At 42.0% G+C, this 26,492-nt stretch overlaps 1 protein-coding gene across 2 annotated transcripts in view; it reads right to left on the reverse strand.

Annotated features, from left to right (window-relative positions):
- The window catches only part of mgat5b (alpha-1,6-mannosylglycoprotein 6-beta-N-acetylglucosaminyltransferase B), an 834,607-nt gene that overhangs the window by 279,165 nt on the left and 528,950 nt on the right, over positions 1 to 26,492 (reverse strand). For both annotated transcript variants that reach the window (XM_080208895.1, XM_080208894.1), the window contains exon 8: positions 16,000 to 16,169. In XM_080208895.1, the coding sequence (XP_080065021.1) occupies positions 16,000 to 16,169 (170 nt within the window). The remainder of the gene's footprint in view (positions 1 to 15,999; positions 16,170 to 26,492) is intronic.

Here is a 26,492-nt window from a genome sequence, read left to right on the forward strand (position 1 = left end):
TTTTTTTTAGACTTTTTGTGAACCCACAATTAAGTCCTCAGCTCTAACACCGCACTGTTTAAATGAGCACTTTGTGAATTCAATATTCATCACAATGGCTTCATGTCTCCTAGTGACTAGAACTGTTACCATATATGTTTCAATGCATTTGGAATTCAAACTCATCTGTTTCCCATTCATCCCAGTGTGACATGCTATTTTTCTCGATGTTAATTATTTTACTATATCTTTCTCATCATCACTGAGGCCCTCTATCTCATACTTACCTTTAAGAGTTTCCTGCAGTAAACTATATTGCTGTAATTTGGCCATGCAGAACAGCCTTTGACGAGACTTTTCTATCCTTCCAAGGTTCAACTCACAGCGCTAAACCTTTTATCAGAGCTAGTGAATTGACTGATGCTTTTCAGGCTGGCATGCAAGAGTGCATAGATCTAATGCTTTTCTTCATGGTTCAATAGGGCTGTTTATTGAATGTACACTCTTGGCATATAACCTTACCAGCAAAATATCACATATTCAGATGGTGTGGGTGTGCTTCCCGAAATAGTGCATACAACCATTGGAGACCGCCAGTCAGGAGTATGTCACAAGAAATCACAGCCACATTCCCATGCCTCCATTTGCTATGGATAGACCATCAAGCTGACCAGCGATTTTCAAAACTGCTCCCAGCAGGTGAGGTGGTTCTTCACCTCAAAATTTCCACCTGCCATTTTGATTAATTTAAAACATGATCATATAATTTTCTCTCTATGCAATGTTCATTCAGTTTTATGAAAATAAACTTCGACTGTTATCATCCTGATCCACCAGCAGTTTTCATGGACAGTTTCATTCCCCCAAAGCACTGTGAATCCTCCTTTCTGAATTAAGAATGTCTCCATTACACTATCATCATCATTCTGAGTTTTAGATGAGGTCGGCTGTGGTTAGGATTTACAGATACTGCTGGAGGCAAGACTATTGCTGAATTTTACCTTTTTTCAGCAGTATTAAACATTGCAAGCTTAGCAAGAGAATGGACATAGACGATCTCTCAGCATGCTCTGTTGTCATGCGATCTTACATCCCTGATGTAGTCTATTCTATTCACATGTTTAACATTAACCTTTTGTACAACAATTGCCAACACAGAAAACTGGGCCATTATATATTGACACAATGACTGCAAATCAGTGGGGAAAAACTGCAGTCTGATATTGTTCCAAAGAAACACTTAACAGAGAAATGCAGTCTACAAACTTTTCTTTGCGAAACATCAGTTGGGAAAGTGCATTTCATACAGAGCTGTGCACCATCATCTAGTTTTCAAATAATGCTAAATTTGATGGGAAACATACATGCCCGCTACAAAAACTTCAGGCTACCTTGCAAGACATTCGGTAACAGATCGTCACATAAACTGGAACAGAATGCATACGCAATTTCAGAAATTTAGACTTTGGTTAATGAGGATTTTATAATCCATTATCAAAGTTAATGGTAGCTTTTATACTTCAAGCAATTGGCAATAATTGCAAGGAAATATATGGCCACGACCCTCTGGCCACATTGCGCCTGGTGCACTTCAGCCTTTCCGAGAAAATTGCGTGCAGGCCCAAAGACGGATTTGTGCCAAATGGTCCCTTTCTGCTGGCCCAAACCAGATCTCACCCAGAAAGGGTGCGAGGCTGGTTAGTATGAGATGTGAAGCTGAGTGATGCTCACCAGATAGTGACCCTGAAGCCTGTCACCAATTCTGCCCACCAAGGTGTCTTTCTCTGCACTGGTGGACATTGTGGATGATGTTCTGTCAGGGGATCAGTGCAGGCTCAATGGGCCAAATGGCTTCCTTCTGCACTGTCAGGGTTCTATAATTCTATGATCTTATTTCCTCAGTTGCCTACAAATTGCAATGCGCTAGCTGCATTTCCAAATATTGCCTTTAAGAAGATCTTAAACTGCAAAGGGCATTCTGCATCATGCATTGACTGAGGAGAGGATGTTCACAAAGGCTTGTAGGCATTTGCTGCAAAGCAAGGTGACTGGTCAAATACAATGTGACTTTGCTAAAATCGCCACTCGAAAAATGCTGATTCCAAGCATAAGATAACCAGGAAGAGGTAACATTATACAATATCAGCCTCGCAGCAGTTGCAAGATAAATTTGGAATCTTTCATGTTCGAGTTGATTCAGTAGATCAATTCTTTCTAAACTCAGTGAAGGCATAACTCAGGAATTATAGAAAATGAAATCAAAAACCAGAGGTGAACAACTAAAGCTGCACTGTCAGGATCTGAAAAGCTGCTTTCTTGACTGAGACGCTGAGTATAGTTCTACACTGCCTTAACCAGAATCATAGAAATACCAACAGTACAATCACATTACTTGGCTTTATTGAAGGCCACAATATAATGTTTCAGCATACTGCCTGTATATATATAAATTTTGCACGGCATTAATCAATGTCACAAAGTCAATCATGCAAATTTAAGTGGCATTTTTTTAAAAGAGAAAGCAAAAAAAAGAAAACCAATCATTTCCTTTGTACAGAGGAACCTTACCACCAACAGAAATGCCATTTTGTTTACTTTAGGATTGGCATTAGAAGAGGGGGAGGTGGTGGCATAGTGGTATTGCCCTGGGTCAGTAATCCAGGGACCCAGGGTAATGCTCTGGGGATCTGGATTTGATTCCCATCACGGCAGATGGTGAAATTTGAACTCAATAAAAATCTGGAATTAAAAGTCCATGAAATTGATTGTCCTAAAAAGCTGCTTTGTTCACTAGTGTCTTTTTGGGAAGGAAATGTACTGTTCGGTCTGGTCTGCATGTGACGCCAGAATTAACTTCCCTTTGAAATGGCCTAGCATGTCACTCACTTCAAGGGTGAATGAGGATGGGCAACAAATGCCAGCCTTGCCACTGACCTCCATTTCCCATGACAGAATAAAAAAAAAGGTCCTCAGAACCTGAGGAAAAGCAATTCGCCTCTAAGTGACCTGGAAAGGAACAGCAATTGCATCTTATATTCTCAAAAGGATAAGCTATGTTACACAGCTTAGCAACAGAATTTTTTATTCATTCATGGGACATGGCCATCGATAGCTGGCCAGCATTTATTTTATTATCCCGAGTTGGGAGGGTGATGGTGAGCTGCCTTCTGAAACACTGCAGTTAGCGGTTGATACAACTGAGTGACTTGCTAAGCCATTTCAGAGGGCAGTTGAGAATTAACCACATCGCTGTGGCTCTGGAGTCACATGTAGGCCAGACCAGATAAGGACGGACGTTTTCCTTCCCCAAAAGACCGTAGTGAACCAGATGGGTTTTTCCGACAATCGACAATGGTTTTGTGGTCATCAGTGGATTCTTAATTCTGGATACTTTTTTATTGAATTTAAATTCCATCATCTGCTGTGGCGAGAATCAAACCTTGGTTCCCAGAACATCAGCTGAGTTTCTGGATTAATAGCCTAGCAATAATACCACTAGGCATTATTTCCCTTTGACATTGTGGTTTCGCTTGTTCAGGAATATAAGAGGTAAGCCGACAGGAAATTTCACAACACTGGCTGTGTGTAGGTTTCCTGGTTCTAACCTTGCCTGGGCCTTTTCCTGGAGGTAGGGTCTGGATATGGGGGTGGCGGGGGAAATGGGTGGTGGGCAGCAGGACCGTTTAAGGGCATAGGAATGTTCTGCCCACAATCTTTGTTGAATTATACCAGCCTTCAGGAGTGTAAGGGAGAAAAGAACAAAATTGATTTACATTTTACGGAATTAGTTAACTTTGATACCCTTTTACTTTAATCTGCCTTTGTCAAATATCTGGGCCTGGGGACTTGTCCACCTTAATGTATTTCAAAACCTTCAATACCTCCTCTCTTTTAATCTCAACATGTTTTAGAATATCAACATCCTCCTTTCTACACTCACCATCCATCATGTCCTTCTCCTTTATGAATACTGATGCCAAGTACTCGTTAAGGACCTTACCCATCTCATCTGGCTTCACACACAAATTCCCTCCACTGTCCTTGAATGGACCTACATTTTCCTTAGCTACCCTCTTCCTCCTTATATGCGCATAAAAAGCCTTGGGATTCTTCTTAATCCTGCCTGCCAGGACATTTCATGGCACCTTTTTGCCCTCCCAAGTCCCTGTTTAAGCTCTTTCCTGCTATGTTTGTATTCCTCAAGAGTCTTATCTGTTTTCAATTTCTTATATATGCCTCCTTCTTCTATTTCACTAAGCTCACAATCTCTCTTGCCATCCAGGGTTCCTGAATCTTGCCATCTTTATCTTTCATTTTCACAAGGGACATACTTGTTCTGAATTGTTCACAACTGACTTGTAAAATACTCCTACATATCAGACGTGGCTTTACCCTCAAACAGCCACCCCGAGTCTATATTCCCCAGCTCCAGTCTAATACTGTTGTAGATAATCTTTCCCCTGTTTAGTACTTCCACTCTGGGATTACTTTTCTGCAAGTATCTTGAATTTTATAGAATTGTGATCACTGTTCCCAAAATGGTTCCTCACTGAGGCATCAATCACCTGTCCGGGCTCATTTCCCAGAACCAGGTCCAAGATAAACCCTTCCCGAGCTGGACTATCTACATATTGCATCAAGAACCACTCTTGGACATACTGAATAAACTCTGCCCCATCCAAGCCCCTGACATTAAAAGGAATCCCAGTCTATGTTAAAGTTAAAGGGAAAGTTAACATTGCCCATCACAACAACCCTATTGTTTTTACATCTTCACATAATTTGCTGGCATATCAGTTCCTCCACTTGATGCTGGCTGTTGGAAAGTCTGTAGTACAATCCCAACAGTGTGAATACACCACTCCTGTTACTGAGTTCTTTCACAATGGCCTCACTACACGATCCCACCTCCCACTGTATAGCTGTGACATTCTTCCTAATCAGTAAAGCAACACCACCACCTCCTTTGTCATCCTCTCTATCTCACCTGAAACATCTAATTCCTGGAATGCTAAACTGCCAGTCCTGCCCTCCTTTCATTAAGTCTCTGTGATTGCCTCAATATCATAATTCCATGTAGCAATCCAAGCTTTAAGTTCATCCGCCTTACTTGTAATAGTCCTTGCAAACATACCTCAGACTATCTACCCTGTCATGTTTTATACGCTCTCCCTGTGTTTTACTTCTCTTAGCCTTACTGGACCCATTCACTGAATTCTTCACAGTCTCTCTACTCCGTACTTGTGGCCCTTTTTGATTTTTGTTTTTGGTTTCTCTGCCTTCCACTTTTCCACTTACCGCACTTTGTTTCTGTCCCTACTTTATTTCCCTCTGACTTCCTGCATTTGTTTCTATCCCCCTGCCACATTAGTTTAAACCCTCCCCAACAGGACTAGCAAACTCACCTCCACCCCCCCCCCCCCACCCTCTAGAATATTGCTTCCATTCCTGCCCAGGTGCAGACCATTCAATTTGTAGTGCTTCAGCCTCCTGCAGAACTGGTTCCAATGTCCCAGGAATTTGAATATTTCCCTCTTGCACCATCCCTCAAGCTGCGTATTCATCTTAGCTATCCTGACATACCTACTCTGACTAGTACAGTGGACAGACTCTTCCTTGGAACCTTGCAATTTGAGCAGTGCAACAGACCTCCCTTCCTGCTTTTCCCTACCTCGCCTTTGGAACTCCAGCAACTGAATCGTGATCGAGTCAAGTGGCTCAACTGGGACTCAGCAGATTTCTAGCCTCCAGCAAGTTACTAGTTAACATTGTACTCGCAGATCTAGGTGCTAACCTGCTTTCTCCTAAAGTTAGTTCAGTTCACTATAAGCATATTCACGCAATGGTTGGCTGAAATCCTTCCTTACATTTGAGACGTTGTTTAGTCTGTGTTAATTTAGTAGACACTAATATACAGGTAAATAAAAACCACACCTCCAACTGTGACAATTGGTGTAAAAACAAAAAAAAGGAAAAATTGTCTAAAGTACAGTTTCAATAGCACTGAGTAAAGTGATCAAATGACTAATGTCCCATGCTGCCTTTGCACTAAAATGATCGTGTTTTAGGCAGTTAGCAGGGTGACTGTTATCAGTTCCAATTACCATACTCAATAACCAAATTACACAGGATCCTTGTAATTACAGTTTTTGTGTATCTGATATGTAAACATTATCACTGAGTCATGAACATGTTCTTCCCCATGGTCATTAAATAGGACAAGAGTCTAATGATGACCATGAAACCATTGTCAAATGTCGTAAGAACCTGTCTGGTTCTCCAGTGTCCTTTAGGGAAGGAAATCTGCCATCCTTACCTGGTCTGGCCTACATTCCAGACCCACATCAATGTGGTGACTCTTAAACCCCCTCCAAAATGGCTGAGGAAGCCACTCAGTTCGAGAGCAATTAGAGCTCCAGCCAGCTGCATCCCATGAAGTAACATAAAAAAGACCATTGTACCATTAGCCAGTTTGGGCGGTTTTAGATGCTATTTTATCCAAAAACAGTAGGCACCATGTAACAAAAACATGGGTTCAAATTTTGTTAAGGCTGAGTTTGAAAATGTCCTGAATGATTTCAGACAGACTTTCTGAGTTGTTTTTTTTCAGATAGTGTGGCATGGTGACGCAGTGGTTCACACTGATGCCTCACAGCGCCCGGGACATGAGTTCAATTCCAGCCTCGGGTGAGTGTGTGGAGTCTGCACATCCTCCCTGTGTCTGAGTGGGTTTTGACTGGGTGCCCACTCAATTCCTCCCACACTCCAAAGATGTGCAGGTTAAGTGAATTGGCCACAGTAAATTGCCCCTTAGTGTCAGGGGGATTATAAGGAGGGGTTATGGGGGTGGGACCTGGATGGGATTGTTGGGAGTGCACGCTCAATGGTTTCCTCTACACTGTAGGGATTCTACGATTCTATGAGATGCTGTTGAAACACTATGTGCTTTCAGTGGTTTCTGTCATTACTTCATGTTATCAACATTTCTTTCTGCCAGAGCCAAGTTATGACTTTGCACATGGCAGTGCCTATGAACAATCCAGACAACACGATTAACATCGGGGAAAGGACAATGTCTGGAAGTGTGATATTGGTTTAATAATGATAATCAGTAACAGCTACAATAAAAATAGATTCTGAATGGATTCACAAGTGTTTCATAGTTATTACACCTTAAACATGCATTTGAAATAAATTCATTCATCATATTTAGGTACATAACATTAAAATGCATTTTCATTTCAAGCACAATTTTGTACAAATCTGCAGAGTTGGCAGCTTTTAAGAAGTTCCAGATTTATTTAAAACCCTGCAATTTATTTTCAATGGAATTTTCCAAGCATCGTTTGCCATTACCAGCAGGAGTTTATGGTTACTGCTTTGAAAAGCCTAGACAGCAATAACATGGTCATGAGAAGCTCAGCTGCTTTGCTCCTTCTAAACACATTGAGAGGAAATAACTTGTGCAACATCAAAGCGAATTTTGCAACAAGCCAAACCAACATACTGTGTAAGGGGCATCAGAAATGTGCGCCAAGCGATGAGTGTGTAAATTGTCGGGAGTTAGTGTGCATGACACAACCCCTCTGAAAGATAATTATTTCAAGGACCATAACCTTAATGAGACCACCACAGATGCAGACAGATTGAACAAAACATGCCAAAGAGCTGGAGCTCTGCTGCAAGGCCAGCAGTTCTCCTTTGTCAGCACGCTGTCCGTTACCAACTGATACAGCTCATCATCTGGTTCCACAGCTTCATAAATTGCAATTCTGAATGTTGTTGTCATTATCTCTAACTGAAATCCCATATATATTTCTTCTAATCTATTCGGGCACCTTGTCTTGCTGCATTATTGATCCAGCCACACATTTGAGTATAATGTTCAACTCATCTTAATTGTTGAATTGGTTTCAGTTCTGGCAGAGAAGACTACACCAACCTGCATAGCTATATGTGGCTTAATTCTCATCAATCAAACAAGATGCAGATAGAATACCCAACAAATTGTTTCTCGCTAATAGTGATTTGCACGTATCCACAATCTGAGCACAGCTAAAGGATGCTTATTGTATTTATAAATGTGGCAGTAAACCTTTACTGGGGCAGCAGTGCTGCCTCACAGCACCAAGGACCTGGATTTGATTCTTAGCTTGGGTCACTGTCTGTGTGGAGTCTGCATGTTCTCCCTGTGTCTGTGTGGGTTTCCTCCGGGTGCTCTAGTTTCCCCCCACAGTCCAAAAGGCTTGTTGGTTAATTGCATTGGCCATGCTAAATTCTCCCTCAGTGTACTCGAACAGGCAGTAGGGTGTGGCGAATAGGGGATTTTCACAGTGACTTAATTGCAATGTTAATGTAACCCGACTTGTGACACCAATAAACAAACTTTAAACTAAACATTTCTACAATCTTCAAGTCTATACATTGTTTATCAAAGGATTAGCTACATTAAACAATTAAATCAGACATATAACATTTATCAATCTTGAAATATAATTACTTTTCATAAAATGTGGAAATTAAAATCAGATCCTGAAAGTTTGGGAGTGAGAGTGTTCCTTCAATTTCAACAAGTATTGTATCAAAGCTAAAATTAAACAATGAGTGAAGCAATGTTTGAGAAGTCAGATCTGTGGGGAGGGTGTTCATAACTCAAGGGGATAGTGATATTTCTCAAGCCTTGTGCAAGCACTGAATACTGAGGCCAGAGAAATATAATTTGTTCCAAAATATGAAAGAAATATTTTCTGTGTCGCCAGTTTCAGCTTGTCTTCTCCCCTCAGTCCATCATAATTATTCAATCACACTGAACACACATTGCCAACGGAAAGGCTTTTCTCTCCTTTCATTTTAATTTGATACAAGGCAACTAGGTTTTTTAATAGACCTGCTGTTGACGGATCTTTTTATTCCGGTTTGGTTTTAATATACACTGTGCGTCTGATTCCTGACACTAGCAGCAAACAGACTTAATATTTCCCCCAGCATTACCTGAATGAGTTTTTCAGCTACTCAACTTGCACTCAATGTTCCATGAGTTAGCATTCAAATTAGCACGTCTAACTCCACTAAATTAGAGCAATAATACCAGGTATTTATAAACTATTATGCAGATTTCTGATCTTTCTGGAATTAATTAGGAGCTGCATTTAGCTAAGATGTCAATTTTTCTATCATTTTCAATATAATGTGATGCACCACAGGTGTCTAATTTTGGAAGTGTCACCTAGCCACGGTGGCACAGTGGTTAGCACTGCTGTCTCACAGCGCCAGGGACCCAGGTTCAATTCCTGGCTTGGGTCACTGTCTGCAGAATCTACACGTTCTTCCCATGTCTGCATGGGTTTCCTCCGGGTGCTCTGATTTCTCCCACAGTTCGAAAGATGTGCTGGTTAGCTGCATTGGCCATGCTGAATTTTCTCTCAGTGTACCTGAACAGGTGCTGGGGCGTGGTGACTAGGGGATTTTCACAGTAACTCATTGCAGTGTTAACGTAGTTTACTTGTGACAATAATATATACGCTTCCTGCAGAGTGTCATTATTTTTGTAGCTTTCAGGCTCAGATTTCAAATTTTTAAGAAATCAGAATAGTATCCTTTTAAAAACACAGAGAACCAGTTATTTCCTGCTAGTTTACTCTGACCTTGACTGCCAGGTCTTTTCCTAACCAGAGGAGTTGAAATTTTATAAGCAGATGCCCATTCTGAAAGAAAGTTTCCGAGAAGGTCAGTAATTAGCTGCTAATCGGCTTTGGGACATGGTTATTTACAGCATTACCCTATTGGAAATTGTTGAACAGAGGCCTGAAAGGAACAGAGTACGAAAAGAAACCACCTCAGCAGCTGAACTTCACAGCTGTGCTGCAGATCTGAGACTACCAACGAGCAACACTACAGGGTGTCAATTAATAGCATTAGAAAATGACCCTTTGTGCCATTTGTTCGAAAGTCAACAAGCAGAGTTATTTCTGTGACTATATGATCGCAATGTTTTGAATCATACTTTAAGCCCAAATTTATTACACGGCAGGCAATTTACATTTGGGTCCTATTAAAAGTGGATTGAAATCCTGTGCAAGTTTGAACTAGTTCAGACCTGTATCAGTTCAACCCCAACATTCGGGCCAGTTTGCTGTAAAGCATTATTTAGTGGAATGCTAATTGTTTGAACCTAAATTGAATTGATCTCATCAGAACTGACCTTAGCTGGACTTCACTTCCAATATAATTGATCTAGTGCTGGCAATTTTAGTAGTTGAAATTCGCCACTTCCTTCTCTCACCTACTCTTCTGGAAAATCGAACAGTGAGTACCTCACACCCCATTTATATAATTATGTTAATGTTGTGAATGTCATTCAATTTTCTCCTTCAAAGATGCATTTGAGCATGTCTGGGCAAATTCCTTCTGATAAGCATTATCTCCTCCTCCAGACTAGAAAACCCAGTTTGGGTAAAGGTAGACATGAACACTGGGGTCAGTTCCCTAACGGGGATTAGAAACATACTGCGCGGGGAGGTGATGGGAGCAGGTACGATAACAGCATTTAAAGGGCACCTAGACAAACACATGAATAGGACGGGAATGAAAGGATACGGACTCCATAAGTGCATACGGTTTTAGTTTAGGCAGGCATCATGATTGGCACAGGCTTGGAGGGCCGTAGGCCTTGCTCCTGTGCTGTACTGTTCTTTGTTTTTTGAATGACGTTCCTAGGTGTTTCCAAGAGGGTTGCATGGTAGCTCTACCCAGCTGGATATTATAGGGTTGGTTGGCTGAAATGTAGTTTAAATGTTTCACGGGTGCAGGGAACTTTGGGGAAGGTGGGTGAGGAATCAAGATTGCGATAGCTTTAAGAGGAAAATAGATGAAGGGCCACCAGGTTGCTGTGCATTCCTCCTCTGTGATGTTACATCAAACTTACAGCAAATTGTGGTTCAGGTGCAATATTGTAAATCTCTTCTCCGTAGGCAGCTCCTCGGAGTTGTGGATGACTCACTTCCACACTAAAAACGGATCCTCGTGTGACTAAGGGGTCCAAAGTGCAATTTACAGTCTTGTCAGAGGTGGGGAGGAAGGTAGTTGGAGGCACAGGTGCGGAGCTCAGATTGTCATGTGCTTTTTAGCAGAAGATTGCCTTGTTAGGCTGCACGTATGGAGCAAGTGTTCCTGAATAGGGCAGCTGCTTGCTTCAGGCATGAGAATTGGGCTCCTGTATTTTTGCTGACACAGAAATGGTGAACAGTATCTCAAGTTCATAATGAGTTTACACATCCTGTGCACCATATTGCTGACTGAAGCATCCATTTATTGCCAAAAAATAGGGTGCCTTATTAGGTCTGGATACCAGTCAGAGATAGGCACTTATTTGTATTGCTTGGCAGATTATTACAATGTGTACTCGGCCAAGATACTGGGGAGAATTTTAACGTTTTTACTCAAGAGGTACAGACGAGGACGTGTGGAATAATTGGAATTGCAATGGGGGAGCAGAAGGAGAGAACAGATTATTGGAGGGAGGGGGAGGTGGTTCGATTGCAGATGTGGTTAACCCAATGGAGAGATGAAGGGGTGGAGGCAGTAGTTTTGGTGACCGAGAGCTTGGGGGAGAAGGGGAGTTTGAGGGGGAAAGCTCTTTCTCCTGTTAGCCCATGGAGAGTGCTCCCAAAATCGGGGGGCAATTCTCCCAAGATAATTCTGAGTGTCGTAATTGCGTAAAAACTGGAGTAAATCCCACTGTTTTTTCAGCGGGAGTTTCAAAATGAATCTCCCATAAGCATGAATCAATTTAAAACTTAGGGGGCGGGGCCTATTCCCACCTGATAGGCAGACAGCATAGTGCTGAGCAGGCCACTGTGTATGTGCCGATCTGTCAGTGCTGAGATCGGCCCATGTGTAGTAGCCCTGTGCCGCTGGCCTCCGATCGCTGGCTAGCCCCGTGACCCCTGAATTGCTGGCACACAGACACTCCCCCATGCCCCAATTGCTGGCCCCCTCCAAACATGTCTGGGCCAGTTTTGACCCCACCTTGCCTGCCCGGCCCACCTCGATTTCTCCCCCTCCTTCAATCTCCCAATCTCCCCTACCCCCCCTACCGCAGCCCCTACCCTGTGATAGGCCAACCACCCTCCCCAACACAATGGCTAGCCCCGATCGCTGGCCTCCCTCCCTTTGTCAGTGATCCCTCTGCAGAGTGGCAGCAGGTCCCCATCACCCTCATCCCCACCCCCACCTCCATGCTCATCCTCACCAATCCCCCCCTCAGAGGCCCTGGTCCCCCATTAGGCCCCACCTCTGCTCTGACCCCACCACCGTGGCACAGCCTGATGCCTGGTGCCAGGATGCCCCATGGGAATTGCCATTTTGCCCCTTGGGCAGTGCCAGAGGGCCAGGCTGGCACTGCCAAGCTGGCAATGCCTAGGGGGTATCTCCCCCTTACCTCCAATCCCTCTGGGGGCGTCAATGGCCCCCCCCCCCACTTAACTCCAACGGGGTGGGATCACCAGCTCCCACAAGTGGGGAACTATTGTAAACCCTGTTTGAGTTAAACGCTTCTCGCAGGTGTGGAAACTCCAGCGGGCTCGGAGTTTCAGTCCCGAGCCTGCTATGTAAAATTCATTCACATGAACATTTGATTAAATTATGCAGGTATGTGCTGATTTCTGGTGTGGGGCTGATGGCACTGGACATCTGGCTGCTGGAGATTCAAGGAGACTGAGTGCCTAGTGGGGAGCCTGTGAAACAGCCTCTGCTTGAATCTCCCCAGCCCAATGCACTGCAAAAGCTGCACAGTGGGCTGGGAGAATCACTCCTGGTGTGTTTGCTTTGCTGTTGCTGTTTGGTTTCCCAAGATCCAGGATGTTCATTCAGACATCATTAAAACAGCAACAAAGAAAGAAATCCAGCCTCAGTAACATATCTTTAGTATCAATACCTGAGATTGGATTGACTACCCGCCCCTTATACAGCCTGAGGAAAGATTGGAATATGGGTTGGAATATGGCCATTTAACCCAATTTCACTGATCTCCCTGCATTAAAACCCCCCGTAGTTTGATTTCAAAATAAAAGGTGCTAGTCCATCATCATGATGGTAACAATGGTTGCTCAATATTTGGGAGGACTTGGTTGAAGGTTAAAACATCTGTATATTCTGGTCTACAAGAAACATAACTGCCTGTTATTAAGTTGCTGTTTTAAATCAACAACATTTTAATACAAATTTGCAGGCAATGATTGATGACAAATGATGATGTTTGGCATGTCAGCTATGACACTCATTAACCTTTACATATGCACCATAAAAAGCATTCTTCCTGGTTGTATCACAGCTTGGTATGGCTCCTGCTCTGCCCAAGACCTCAAGAAACTACAAAAGGTCATGAATGAAGCCCAGTCCATCACGCAAACCAGCCTTCCTTCCATTGACTCTGTCTACATTTCCTGCTGCCTCGGGGAAGCAGCCAGCATAATTAAGGACGCCACAGACTGCAGACATACTCTCTTCCAACTTCTTCCGTCTGGTAAATGATACAAAAGTCTGAGGTCACGTACCAACCCACTCAAGAACAGCTTCTTCCCTGCTGCCATCAGATGTTTGAATGGACCTACCTTGATCTTTCTCTACACCCTAGCTACCCTAGAATGTAACACAATGTTCTGCACTCTCTCCTTTCCTTCACTATGAAGGGTATGCTTTGTCTGCATAGCGCACGAGAAACAATACTTTTTGCTGTATGTTTATACATGTGACAATAATAAATCAAACCCAATCAAAGACAAAAGTTAGTGTGCTGACCCATATCAATAAATTACATCTCAATTTTCAGCTGAGCTGCATATTCATTCACCCTTCAGTGAGAACCATTCCCAAAAAACAAAAAATACTGGAAAATCCAAGCAGGTCTGACAGCATCTGTGGAGAGGCAGGCTGGAGTCATCCAGACTTGAAACGTTGGCTCTATTGTCTCTTATAGTCGTGATGTGGAGATGCCGGCGTTGGACTGGGGAAAAAAAATCCTTGGAGCCGGCAGTTTGCGGTGTTTATGGTAGTCATAGGCTTCTTACTCTATTCTCTCTCCACAGATGCCATCAGAGATTTTCCAGCATTTTCTGTTTTTGTTTTAGAGTCCAGCATCTGCAATATTTTGCCTTTACTGTTCCCAGGCATACAGCTGAAAAGTAACACTTAATCCAAAGAAAACACTTGACGGTGTTTCCATCAGCACTGAATTGAAGAAGGATTGCAGTAACTGTTTTCAGAATATAGGGGAGGTAATGACCTAGTGGTATTACTGCTAGGCTATTAATCCAGAAACTCAGCTAATGTTCTGGGGACTCGGATTTGAATCCTACGACGGCAGATGATGGAATCTGAATTCAATAAAAATTATCTGGAATTAAGAATCTACTGATGACGATGAAACCATTGCCGATTGTCGGAAAAACCCATTTGGTTCATTAATGTTCTTTAGGGAAGGAAATCTTCCTGGTCTGGCTTAATGTAACTCCAGGCAATGTGGATGACTCTCAGCTGCCTCTAAACAAGGGCAGTAGGGATGGGCAATAAATGCTGGCCAGCCAGTGATGCCCATGTCTCATCAATGAATAAAAAAAAGTAACAAATAGTTATCCATAGATACCCTACATTATTTTATTTTGACTGCCAGTTTTTTCCACTTGATCTGAATGCATTTGGTACCTCACCAAACACTCGTTACTCATATCTTTGCTTCAGCAGGATTCAAGGGATGAACTGTACTATCTTCTTAGCTGACATCCGCTCATATGAGCTCCGAGTTGGGATGGAAGACAGTCATCAGGAGTTGGAGAGCAACTTGGTTTTTCATTGCCTGCCCAAAGGTGCTGATAGCTAACTTAGATCACTTAATTAGGTGCAGAGAAATGATGGAGCCTGGGACTTTGCTTCTCTTGATCACTTTTACTGGATGCATTAGCTATCAAGAAGACTTGTACTTAAGATTTTCTTTAAATGCAGCATCTTTATCCATGTTGGTGTTACATTGCCTTTTATTCCATTACTTATTCAACCATTCATAATGCCTGTCGAAGGCCATGACAAGATAATTTATAGTTATGGTCCCACTAAGATTCACTTATTGAGTCAAGGCAGATAAAATAGGGGGGGGTCATTCCTCAAGTATATACTCCAAGGAGACAAGATGAGAGCTAAATAGGGTAAACCACAGAGTAAAGCTACTTCAGGAGAAATGTTTTAATCTCTTTTTTACTTCCATCATGAATATGCAAAGTGTGTGCGATGGAATCTGTATTTTCAAATGCTAACATCCAAAAAACCTGGGGAAGAGCTTTCATTAGACAAATTTATTCTAAAATGTTATGGCTTAACATGTCGTTACGCTAACAAAAAACCATAAAATTATTTCAATGATCCTCCCACGCTGTTCCACATTGTGGCATAATCACTAATATTGAAATACAGAATCCTACACTGCAGAAGAAGCCATTCGGCCCATCTAGTCTGCTCTGACCACAATCCCACCCAAGCCTCATCTCTATAACCCCATGCATTTACCCTAGCTAGTCTCCCTGACACCAAGGGGCAATTTAGCATGGCTGTTTCACCTAACTCGCACATCTTTGGACAGTGGGAGGAAACTGAAGCACCCAGGGAAACCCACGCAGACACGAGTAGAACATGCAAACTCCACACAGACACCCAGAGCAGCTGGAAAATTTTGGCCATTATCAGATAACACTTGAAGCACTTAGCAGGTCAGTTGGTATCTGTGAGGAGATGGTCAACTCTCTCTCTCTATCTCTACAGATCTTGCCTGACTTGCAGCATTTTGGGTTTTATTTCAGATTTCCAGCACCTAAACTATTTTGCACAAATATTTTCCTGCAAATATTATCAGCCATGAACAGATATCCAACACCCACTACTGTTTGACATAAGATCTTCTCACTTGAGAATTTATAACAAACATTGTGGACTTAAACATTCAAATTCAACATCAAAACGTAATAGAGACAGTACCTTTGTAGCTCCCTTAAAGTAGCTGAGATCTTCAGGCTGTGGCCCAACACATACAGAGTGGCTAAGATATCAGCCCATTGAACCAATTCACCCAAAGGGCCACCTTTCGACACAACAGGGCTGAAAACATCTCCAGCTTCCTCTGTCAAGAAACCCAGGTGAACCAAGATCTGTAAAGGACAGAAATTCCACACATGGTAAGATATCAGAGTTTTAAATGTGGAGATGTCAATCATAGAAGCAAGCATTTAGTTGATCAACGTGGATCAGCGGTCTGGATCTAAACTATGCAGTTTCTGCAATGCTTTTCTCTACTTGAGAGTGAAGAGTTGAAGGGTTCATGCTATGGTGGAGCCCTGATCTGAATCACTCAGCTATACAGCCATACTTCTTCCCTTTTATTTCACGGTGCTTGCACTCACATAGCACAGAAGGTTAACTTCAGAGGTCACAGAAAGTCCAAATTTGCACAGTAATTAACTCAGATATCTTTCTATTTCACCATTTATTGCATTAATTGTGACTGTGTGAACGTGCAACTTTTTTTTGCATGGATTAACTGAAATGCTGAAGTATCTTGATACAATGGAAAATATATTGTCTTTTGCATGGCTTGAACAGTATATCAGTTTTGCCTGGCCTATCCCTATTGATCAGGAAGCGTCAATAGACAGTTGATGAAAGGCCCATTGAGTCTGAAAAAAAATGCATGTGAAAGAGGCATTCTTATTTGATCTGCAGGGTAGCAAACAGAATGTGGTAGTGACATGAATAATGATCCAATAATGTTGCAGTGCAACCAGCCATGTCCAGGAATAGACTGTCCTCTTCATTTTAATGAAACGATTGATAAGTCTTTGTAAAGATTTGCATTGTAACAGATATAACACTTGGCTTGACAATGCCTGGCTTTTACAGGCAGTGGACACCCAAACATTTAGTTTTGAGATAACACCCACCCCATTCACATCTTCTGAAGGAAATGGAATTTTGACACAAAATATGTGCTGAGTCCCCAAACCTCAGTTGTGAATAAATAGTGAACACAAACCAAGCACTTCTGTCAGAGTAGCAGAGTGAAATCATGAGAAGAGCCTGGAGTAGCTTCTTATACTTTCTGGTAGCATGATGATAGTAGTGCAATTGATGCACACACACACACACACACACACACACACACACACACACACACACACACACACACACACACACACACACACACACACATTATAAATATAAAAATAAAAATATATATAGGCCAGAAAATGCCAGCAGTATTTTCCCCTCCCGTCGCAGAGAACAGAGATTTGGCTGGCGTGCAAATTCTCTAACTTCACTGCAGCAAGGACATGTCGTCCACAGCAGGTAAGATCATGCCTATTTTCTTTTTGTTTGTTTAAAGGGAGTGTTTAAAATTCAGCTGTATTCCACACGTGTGTATGGAAAACATTCAACTCAAGGGGTCGTAAAAGCAAGTTAATCACTCATTTCAGCTTGGATTTTGTTTCTTTGATAGAGCTAATGGGCTTTTGTGTACATAAATGATCCCTTGGTCATGTGATAATGCAGTTAAGGGGCTGAGCTGGGTCTATTGCAGAGAGAAAGAAGCTTTTGTAGTTTAGAGTGGCATTTCTAGCTGGGAATTATTTGCGAACAGAGGTTTTCTGCAAGCTGCTTTGAAACTCATTTTTTCTTTGAAAGCTTCAAGATTGTCTACATTCATTATAGTAAGTATATTTATGGTTGCTAATTATATTTAAAGTGGAATTTAAGTCTGTAAGAAGAATGCTGATAAAGAAGAAGAGTGCTAAGTTGGAAATTAAAGTTGTTTCCTTTTCATTTTAAATATTGTTCAACTGATAGTAGTAATGCAGTTTCATTTGTTAGAATTATATTAAACTGCGTTAGTAAATAAAGCTTATTTACTATTAAAAGATCCCTAACGTGTCAGTGGAATTACTCAGGGAGCAAAAAATCTTATCCTAGCATTTATGGCAAAATAGAAAAATTGTTGAGGTCTTGTCTGGTTTCATAATATACCTCGGCATTCTGGTCCAGTGCCCTAACAATAGTCAATCACAAAATAATTTTAACCAATAACTGGAGGTTCCCCATCCCCAGCCAATGGTTTATTGAACAGAGAATGGAACAAAGAACTCTACAGCACAGGAACAGGCCCTTCAGCCCACCAAGCTTATGCTGATCAAACTGTCCTATCTAGACCAATCGCCTGCATCCCTCTATTTGCTCCTGTTCATGTGTCTATCCAGGTAAGTCTTAAATGTCGCTAACATGTCTGCCTCAACCACCTCACTTGGCAGTGCATTCCAGGCCACCGCTACCCTGTATGTGATAAACCTCTCCTGCACACCTCTACTGACCCTTTCCCCTCTTACCTTGAACTTGCAATTGTCATTTTTGCCCTGGGAAAAAGCTTCCAACTGTTCACCTTATTTAAGTCCCTTGTAATTTTATAAACTTCTATCAGGTCACCCTTCAGCCCACGTCTCTCCAGGGAGAACAATCCCAGCTTATTCAATTTCTCCTCATAGCTAATACCCTCCATACTAGTCAACAACCCAGTAAACCTTTTCTGTACTCCTTCCAAAGCCTTCACATCCTTCTGGTAGTGTGGTAAACAGAATTGGGTACAATATTCCAAATGTGATCTAACCAATGTTTTATATAGCTGTAACATAATTTGCTGATCTTTTATACTCAATGCCCCAGCTGATGAAGGCAAGCATGCCATATACTTTCTTCACCACCTTTTCCATCTGTGCTGCCACTTTTAAGGATCTGTGGACTCCCAAATCTCTGTGTGTCTATGCTTCTGACAGTTTTGCCATTTAGTTTATAGCTCCCACCTGAATTGGTTCAGCCAAAATCTACCAATTGGATCACTTCGCATTTGTCCAGATCAAATTTCATCGGCCATTTCTCTACCCAATTTTTCAAATTATGTCCTGCTGAATTCTCTGACAATCTTCATCACTGTCGATACCTCCAGCAATCTTAGTATCATTTGCAAACTTGCTAATCAGACCAGCTATTCCAAGTGATTTATGTATTACAAACAGCAGAGCTCCCAGCACTGATCCCTGTGGAACTCCATTAGTTACCGCTCGCCATTCAGGAAAACACCCTTCCACTGCTACTGTCTGTCTTCTATGGCTAAGCCAGCTCTGAATCCATCTAGCTAGTCCACCCTTGGTCCCATGTGTTTTAACATTTTGCACCAGCCTGCCATGAGGGATCTTGTCAAATGTGTTACTAAAGTCCATGCAGACAACATCCACGGCCCTTTCTTCATCAATCATTTTTGTCACTTCCTCAAAAAAGTCAATCAAATTAGTGAGGCATGACTTCCTTCGTACAAAACCCTGTTGCTAATAAAACTATTCAATTCCAAATGTGTATAGATCCTATACTGAAGAATCTTTTCCAACAATTTCACTCTCACTGACATTAAGCTCACTGGCCTATAATTACGCAAGGTTAACCTTGCTACCCTTCTTAAATAACAGGACAACACTGGCTATCCTCCAATCCTCTGGGACCTCATCCTGTGGCCAACGAGGAAACAAAGATTTCTGTTAAATGCCCAGTAATTTTCTCTCTTGTCTCTATCAGTAATCTGGGATAGATGCCATCTGGCCTTGGAGATTTGTTTACCTTAATGCTTTTTAATACACCTAACACTTCCTCCCTCATAATGATGACTTGCCTTACAGGGTCTAAATACTCCTCTGAGACACCATCAATTAACGTATCCCATTCCTTTGTCAACACCAGTGCAAAGTATTCATTAAGGATCTCACCCACTTCCTAAAGGGTGTATATTAGAAAATATGTTGGTGGAAGGCCTTGAATTGCATAAATATTTCAGCATCCAAAATGTGTTATAGGTCAGTGATTAGATTATTAATATTAATTTTTTTGAAATACTACCTATAGCCATCACATAGGACTATACAAGAAAAGAGAATCTCTGTGCCAATGTTTATGTTTTAACTTTAAAGGTTTTTGTGATATTTTAATATATTACTAGTCTATTTGCTGGAGTATTGCACATGGAATCAAGGCCAATTGCAGCCTTCAGCTGAAGAAAGGCCAGAGATTATGTAATGATGCACTTTCACAGACTTATAGAACATAGAATAGTACAGAACAGGAGCAGGACCTTCAGCCAATGAATGTTGCGCCAAACATGTTGCCAAATTAAACTAATCCCTTCTGCCTGCTCTTGGTCCACATCCCTCTATTCCTTGCATATTCATGTGCTTATCTAAAAGCCTCTTAAACACCACTATCGTGTCTGCCTGCACCACCATACCCGGCAGCAAGTCCCTGACACCTAGCACACTCCGTGTAAAAAACTTGCCTCCCGCATCTCCATTGAACTTTCCCCCTTCTCACATTAAGTGCATGCCCCCTAATATTAGACATTTCAACTCTGGGAAAAGGATTCTGACACCACGTTATATAATGTACTTAAAATGCGTTCTTTACGTTGAAGTGATGATGGTTTAGTGATGAATCATAAAATCCCTACAGCACAGGAGGAGATCATTCAGCCATTGAGCTTATACTGACAACAATCCCATCTAGGCCCTATTCCTGTAGCCTCACATATTTACCCTGCTAATCCCCCTGACACTAACAGGCAATTTAGCATTGCCAATCAACCTAACCCACAATCTTTGGAGTGTGGGAGCAAACCGGAGCACCCGAAGGACACCCATGCAGATGCACCAAGAACATGCAAACTCCACACAGACAGTCACCCGAGGACAGAATTCAACCTGGGTCCCAGGAACTGGGAGGCGGCAGTGCTAACACTGTGCCACTCAGTCTTGAGGCTTGCTGTTTAAACATAAACATTTTTATTGTAGTCTTTAACTAATTGCTGTTCCAAATAAGTTCTTGTGTAAAGCTTTTCCATGTAAGCATGCATAGTTATCGAATTTGGTCCCAGATTATCCTCTGACCATGTGACTACAAACATCACTGTATGGGCAGTGCCACCCTGCAGTACCATGTGAACCCTTCCTTATAATATATGCTGGCAGATATCATCCCAATGCAACAAAGTCTTACATCTCGACAATTTTTCCACAGTTTTGGTCTGTTTCATGTGAAGGAACAGACATGGTCTCTGTTTCTGGAACCTCAGTCATGTGATAAAGTTTCTTCTCCTTCCAGCCTTTCAATTCAGCATCTTTTCCATTGACCATTTTATCATGTTGTGATTCTACTGACAATTTCAAGATTTTTACGTTTTCAGTCAATTTCTCATTGTCAAACTTCCTTCTTCAATTCTTCTCCTGATTCAATTCTTCATTGCATCAGAATAGAATGAAGACTTGCTCTTATTTTCACGGAGTTCACCTTATTCTCCATTATCTCACATAGCTCCTCTTCTTAACTTAATTTTGTAAATTTTTGCAACTGTTTTTAAAGTTTGCAATCAGTCATTTCATCTTCTTATTTTAGCGTCTTCTCTCAAGCATTAATACTTGTTACAGATTCTTCTCTATGTTCAATAGTTCCTAGTCTCTTTTGAAATCTTTAATCTTTGTGTTACTTCTGAGGGGAATCCATCATGTTCTTACTGGACATCTACATTTCACAAAAGAAACATTCCATTTAACTTGGCTCAACATCAGCTAAACCCTTTTGGTTGGTCAAATATCACCAACTTCTAACTGTGTTTCATCTGCATAGACCACACTGATTCTCCATGTTGCTATCCTGTGGTGATGTGTAGTATTTGTTCCTTTAAGGACAACACAGCAGAATAAGGGTCAGTTGGTTTGGGAGGCCAATTGGAATGCCTAATGACCAAACCCCACTGTTGGCAATGTTTTTCTCCCACCAAGCAATTTTCAATTTTCTCATTACCATTCATTTGGTCATTTATTGTCTTTCATTAACCTCCTTCTGGGGTCTTTCATTGCCCTCCTTCTGGGGTTTTTCAATGCCCTTTTGAGGTTTTTCAATGTCCTCCTTCTTGGGTCTTCTGTTGCTTTGTATCTGAGATCTTTGTTGCCTCTCCATGAGGTCTTCATTGCCTCCACTTTTCCATGAGGTGCTTGTTGCTTATGAACGGTTTTTTGCCCGCCACCTGGAGTCTTCTCCAATTTTCCTGTCCATAGCCATTTGTTCTTTCTTGTAGTTGCCACCTTAAGTGTATTGCCACTTTTAATACCTTGCCACTTTAGGACTGTCATTTCTTTTTATTTGGCAGTTTTCTCTCTGTGTTTTCCCCACGATTTATTTAATACTAAGAAAAACTGTGTAGCAGTACAGCAGCCAGCATGGCTGCCCCAGTCCCTTACATCTACTGCCTAAGTGGGAGGGCAATGAAAGACAATAAATGGCCAAATGAAGGACAATGGGAGAATTTGTGAAATGTATATGTCCACCCCCTTGAGTGTTACCCACTTGGCATTCCAATTGTCTCCCAAGCTAACTGACCCTTACTCTGCTGTGTTGCCCTTAAAGGGACAAATACTACACATAATCACGGGAGAATCAGTGTGGTCGATGCAGACGAAACACAGTTTCAGGGTGGTGATAATTCCAACAAGGCATGTGGATAAAATTCATTGTCTTCTTTTCACACAAAATATTGTTCTTGTACTCTTACTTACAGTCAAATAACAAATTTTATTGCAATCTGAAAAATGGGAAAATAGAAGTTATTGGAGTATAGCAATTCTTCTGCAGTGCAGTCTCAGGAGCTAGGAAACTTAAAACTGTGAGACATTAGCATCACCACAGACAGGAGAGTGTACTTATAGTGCAGTTTCAATCGGCAGTTTCCAGTTAAATGTGGGGAAAGGAATGTATCTAAAAGTTGATCAAAACTGCATGTAACCAGTGAATTTTTAATATATGATTGCTATATTTTTATTCATGGCCAAAGTAAAAAATAGGTTATTATGCTTGAAGTGGTGCCTCATACAGAAACATTTTCCATTAAAGCAGAAAATTCTGGATAAACTCACCAGGTCTCAGCAGGTTAGGAGGCTGGAAACACACAAAGCAAGTGTGGAATGCAAGGGAAATAGAAAGAAACTTAAGCAAGGAGTGAGGAGAACTAAAAGGGGTCATAAAAAGTCATTGACCAGGAGGATTAAGGAAAATCCCAAGACTTTTCATACATATATACAGAGCAAGAGGATGGCCAGGGAGAGGGTTGGCCCACTCAAAGGCAGGAGGGGGAATCTCTGCGTGGAACCAGAGGAAATGGGTGAGGTATTAAATGAGTACTTCGCATCAATATTCACCAAAGAGAAGGACTTGGTGGATGATGGGTCTGGGAAGGATGTGTAGATAGTTTGAGTCATGTTGAGATCAAAAAGGAGAAGGTATTAGGGTTCTTGAGAAATATTAAGGTAAAGTCCCCAGGACTTGATGGGATATACCCCAGAATACGAAGAGAGACAAGAGAGGAAATTGCTGGGGCCTTGAGAGAAATTTTTGTATCCTCACTGGCTTTAGGGGAGGCCCCAGAGAATTGGAGAATAGTCAACGTTGTTTCTTTGTTTAAGAAGGGTAGCAAGGATAATCTGGGTAATTACAGGATGGTGAGCCTTCTGAAAGTTGGAGGGAAATTACTGGAGAAGATTCTTCAAGACAGGATTTATTCCCACTTGGAAATAAGTGGATGTATTTGCAAAAGGCATCATGGTTTTGTGAAGGGGAGGTCGTGTCTTACTGAGTTGATTGAATTTTTTGAGGAAGTGACGAAGGCGACTGATGAAGATAGGGCAGTGGATGTTGTCTATGTGGACTTCAGTAAGGCCTTTGACAAGGTCCCTCATGGCAGATTGGTGCAAAAGGTGAAGTTGCATGGGATCAGAGGTGAGCTGGCAAGGTGGGTACAGAACTGGCTTGGTCATAGAAGACAGAGGGTAGCAGGGGAAGGGTGCGTTTTGGAACGGAGGGCTGTGACAAGCATTCCTCAGGGATCAGTGCTGGGACCTTTGCTGTTTGTAATATATATAAATGATTTGGAGGAAAATGTAACTCGTTTGATTAGTAGGTTTGCGGACGACACAAAGGTTGGTGAATTTGTGGATAGTGATGAGGACCACCAGAGGATACAGCAGGATATAGGTCGGTTAGAGACTTGGGCGGAGAGGTGGCAGATGGAGTTTAATCTGGACAAATGTGAGGTAATGCATTTTGGAAGGTCTAATACAGATAGGAAGTATACAGTAAATGGCAGAACCCTTAAGAGTATTGATAGGCAAAGGGATCTGGGTATACAGGTAATAAAGGACACTGAAAGTGGCAATGCAGGTGGAGAAGGTAGTGGAGAAGGTAGTCAAGAAGGCATACGGTATGCTAGCTTTCATCGGCTGGAGCACTGAGTTTAAAAATTTGCAAGACATGTTGCAGCTTTATAGGACCTTTGTTGGGCTGCACTTGGAACATAGTGTTCAATTCTGATCACCACAGTCCCAGACGGATATGGAGGCTTTGCAGAAGATCCAGAAAAGATTTACCAGAATGTTGCCTGGTATGGAGGGCATTAACTATGAGAAGAGGTTGGAGAAACTTGGTTTGTTCTCAGTGGAATGACAAAGTTGAGGGGCGAGCAGATAGAAGTCTGTAAGATTATGAGGGCATGGACATAGTGGAGAACCAAAAGCTTTTTCCCAGGTTGGAAGAGCCAATTACTAGGGGGGACAGATTTATGGTGTGAGGGGCAAAAGGAGATACATGATGCAAGTTTTTTTTATATACAGCTGGTGGTGGGTGCCTGGGACTCGCTGCCAGGGAGGTAGTGGAAGCAGATACAATAGTGAATTTTAAGGGGTGTCTGGAAAAATACATGAATAGGTTGGGAATGGAGGAATTTGGTCCCCGGAAGGGTAAAGGGTTTTAGTTCAATCGGAAGTTTGGTTGATGCAGGCTTGGATAGCCAAAGGGCCTGTTCCTATGATGTAATCTTGTTTGTTCTTTGTCTGATATGATATGTCTGTAAGATATTGGGGGCGGCACAGTAGCACAGCTTGGGCAGCAAAGTAGCACAGTGGTTAGCACTGCTGCTTCACAGCTCCAAGGACCTGGGTTTGATTCCTGGCTTGGGTCACCGCCTGTGTGGAGTTTGCACATTCTCCTCATGGCTGTGTGGCTTTCCTCTGGGTGCTCCGGTTCCCTCCCACAGTCCAAAGATGTGCCGGTTAGGTTGACTGGCCATGCTAAAATTGCCCTTAGTGTTCTGATATGCATAGGTTAGAGGGATTAGTGGGTAAACATGTAGGGATATGGGGGTAAGGCCTGGGTGGGATTGTAGTCAGTGCAGACTCGATGGGTTGAATGGCCTCTTTCTGTACTGTAAGATTTCTATCATATGTGGCAAGAGAAACACAGTTAACATTTTGAGCCCTTCAACTCCCCCCACACTATCCCCCCCTCCCCGGGGCAGGTGGAGGCGGCGGGGGCGGAGTGTAAAATTCAGACCCACGTTCTTCCTACAAAATAAATCATCTCGCACTTCTCTGTTTTGAAGTTCATCTGTCACCTAACTGTCCATTCCACCAAGAGGTCTGTGCGTGCTTTTGAACTTCTACACTGTCCTCCTCACAATTTAAAATGCTTACAAGTTTTGGTATCATCCGCAAACTTTGAAATTGCTCCCTGCACACCAAGATCTCGATCATGAATTTATGTGAGGAAAAGCAAAGGTCCCAGTATCGATGCCTCGGGCACTTCACTACAAACCTTCCTCTGGTCCAGAAAATAACCAGCAATATTCCTCGCTATTTCCTGTCACTCAGCCAATTCTCTACACAAATTCCTCCCCTCCCTTTTATTCCATGAGCTATAACTTTACTCGCAAATGTGTGGTGTGGCACAGTAATGGGTGCCTTTTGGAACTCGGTGTACATCACATCTCTTTTACCTCTTCAAAGCACTCCAGCATGTTAGTTAAGCACTATTTTCTCTTAAGAAATCAATGCTGGGTCTTCCTGATCAATCCACATATAATCATGTGATTAATTCTATACTGAATGATTATTTCTGGAAGCTTCCCCACCAGCAGAGATAAATTAGTTGCAACATAGTGCCAAAAATCATTGTTTAAAGCTGCATGTACGTAGATAAACACTATTAGATTTTTTCTATGTTAACAGCACTTTGTAAACGTTAATCATTGTTGATCATGTTGATGACATTTTTTTGTCTTCCCGTGACATTTTCTGGAATACAGTTTTCATACATGTTGATAGACCTCTGGCACCTCACTCAAGTGAAATCTTCATTTACGAGTCTCAATAGAAGTTTAGCTCTCCTATCTGGTGGTTGGAGTGCACGACAAAATAGCTTAGTTATAGCTGCACCTGACATCACATGTCATTTCCAGTAGCTATTATTTTGCTTCTTGGTTATCTCGCAGAGCGGCAACCTTAGCAGATTATTGCTGGCCCTTTCCTAGCCCAAAGCACCAAGATTAATCAATATGTCCAACTGCC

Source organism: Carcharhinus amblyrhynchos, chromosome 21, assembly GCF_965287045.1.
Source record: "Carcharhinus amblyrhynchos chromosome 21, sCarAmb.v2.hapA, whole genome shotgun sequence".
Lineage (NCBI taxonomy): Eukaryota > Metazoa > Chordata > Chondrichthyes > Carcharhiniformes > Carcharhinidae > Carcharhinus > Carcharhinus amblyrhynchos.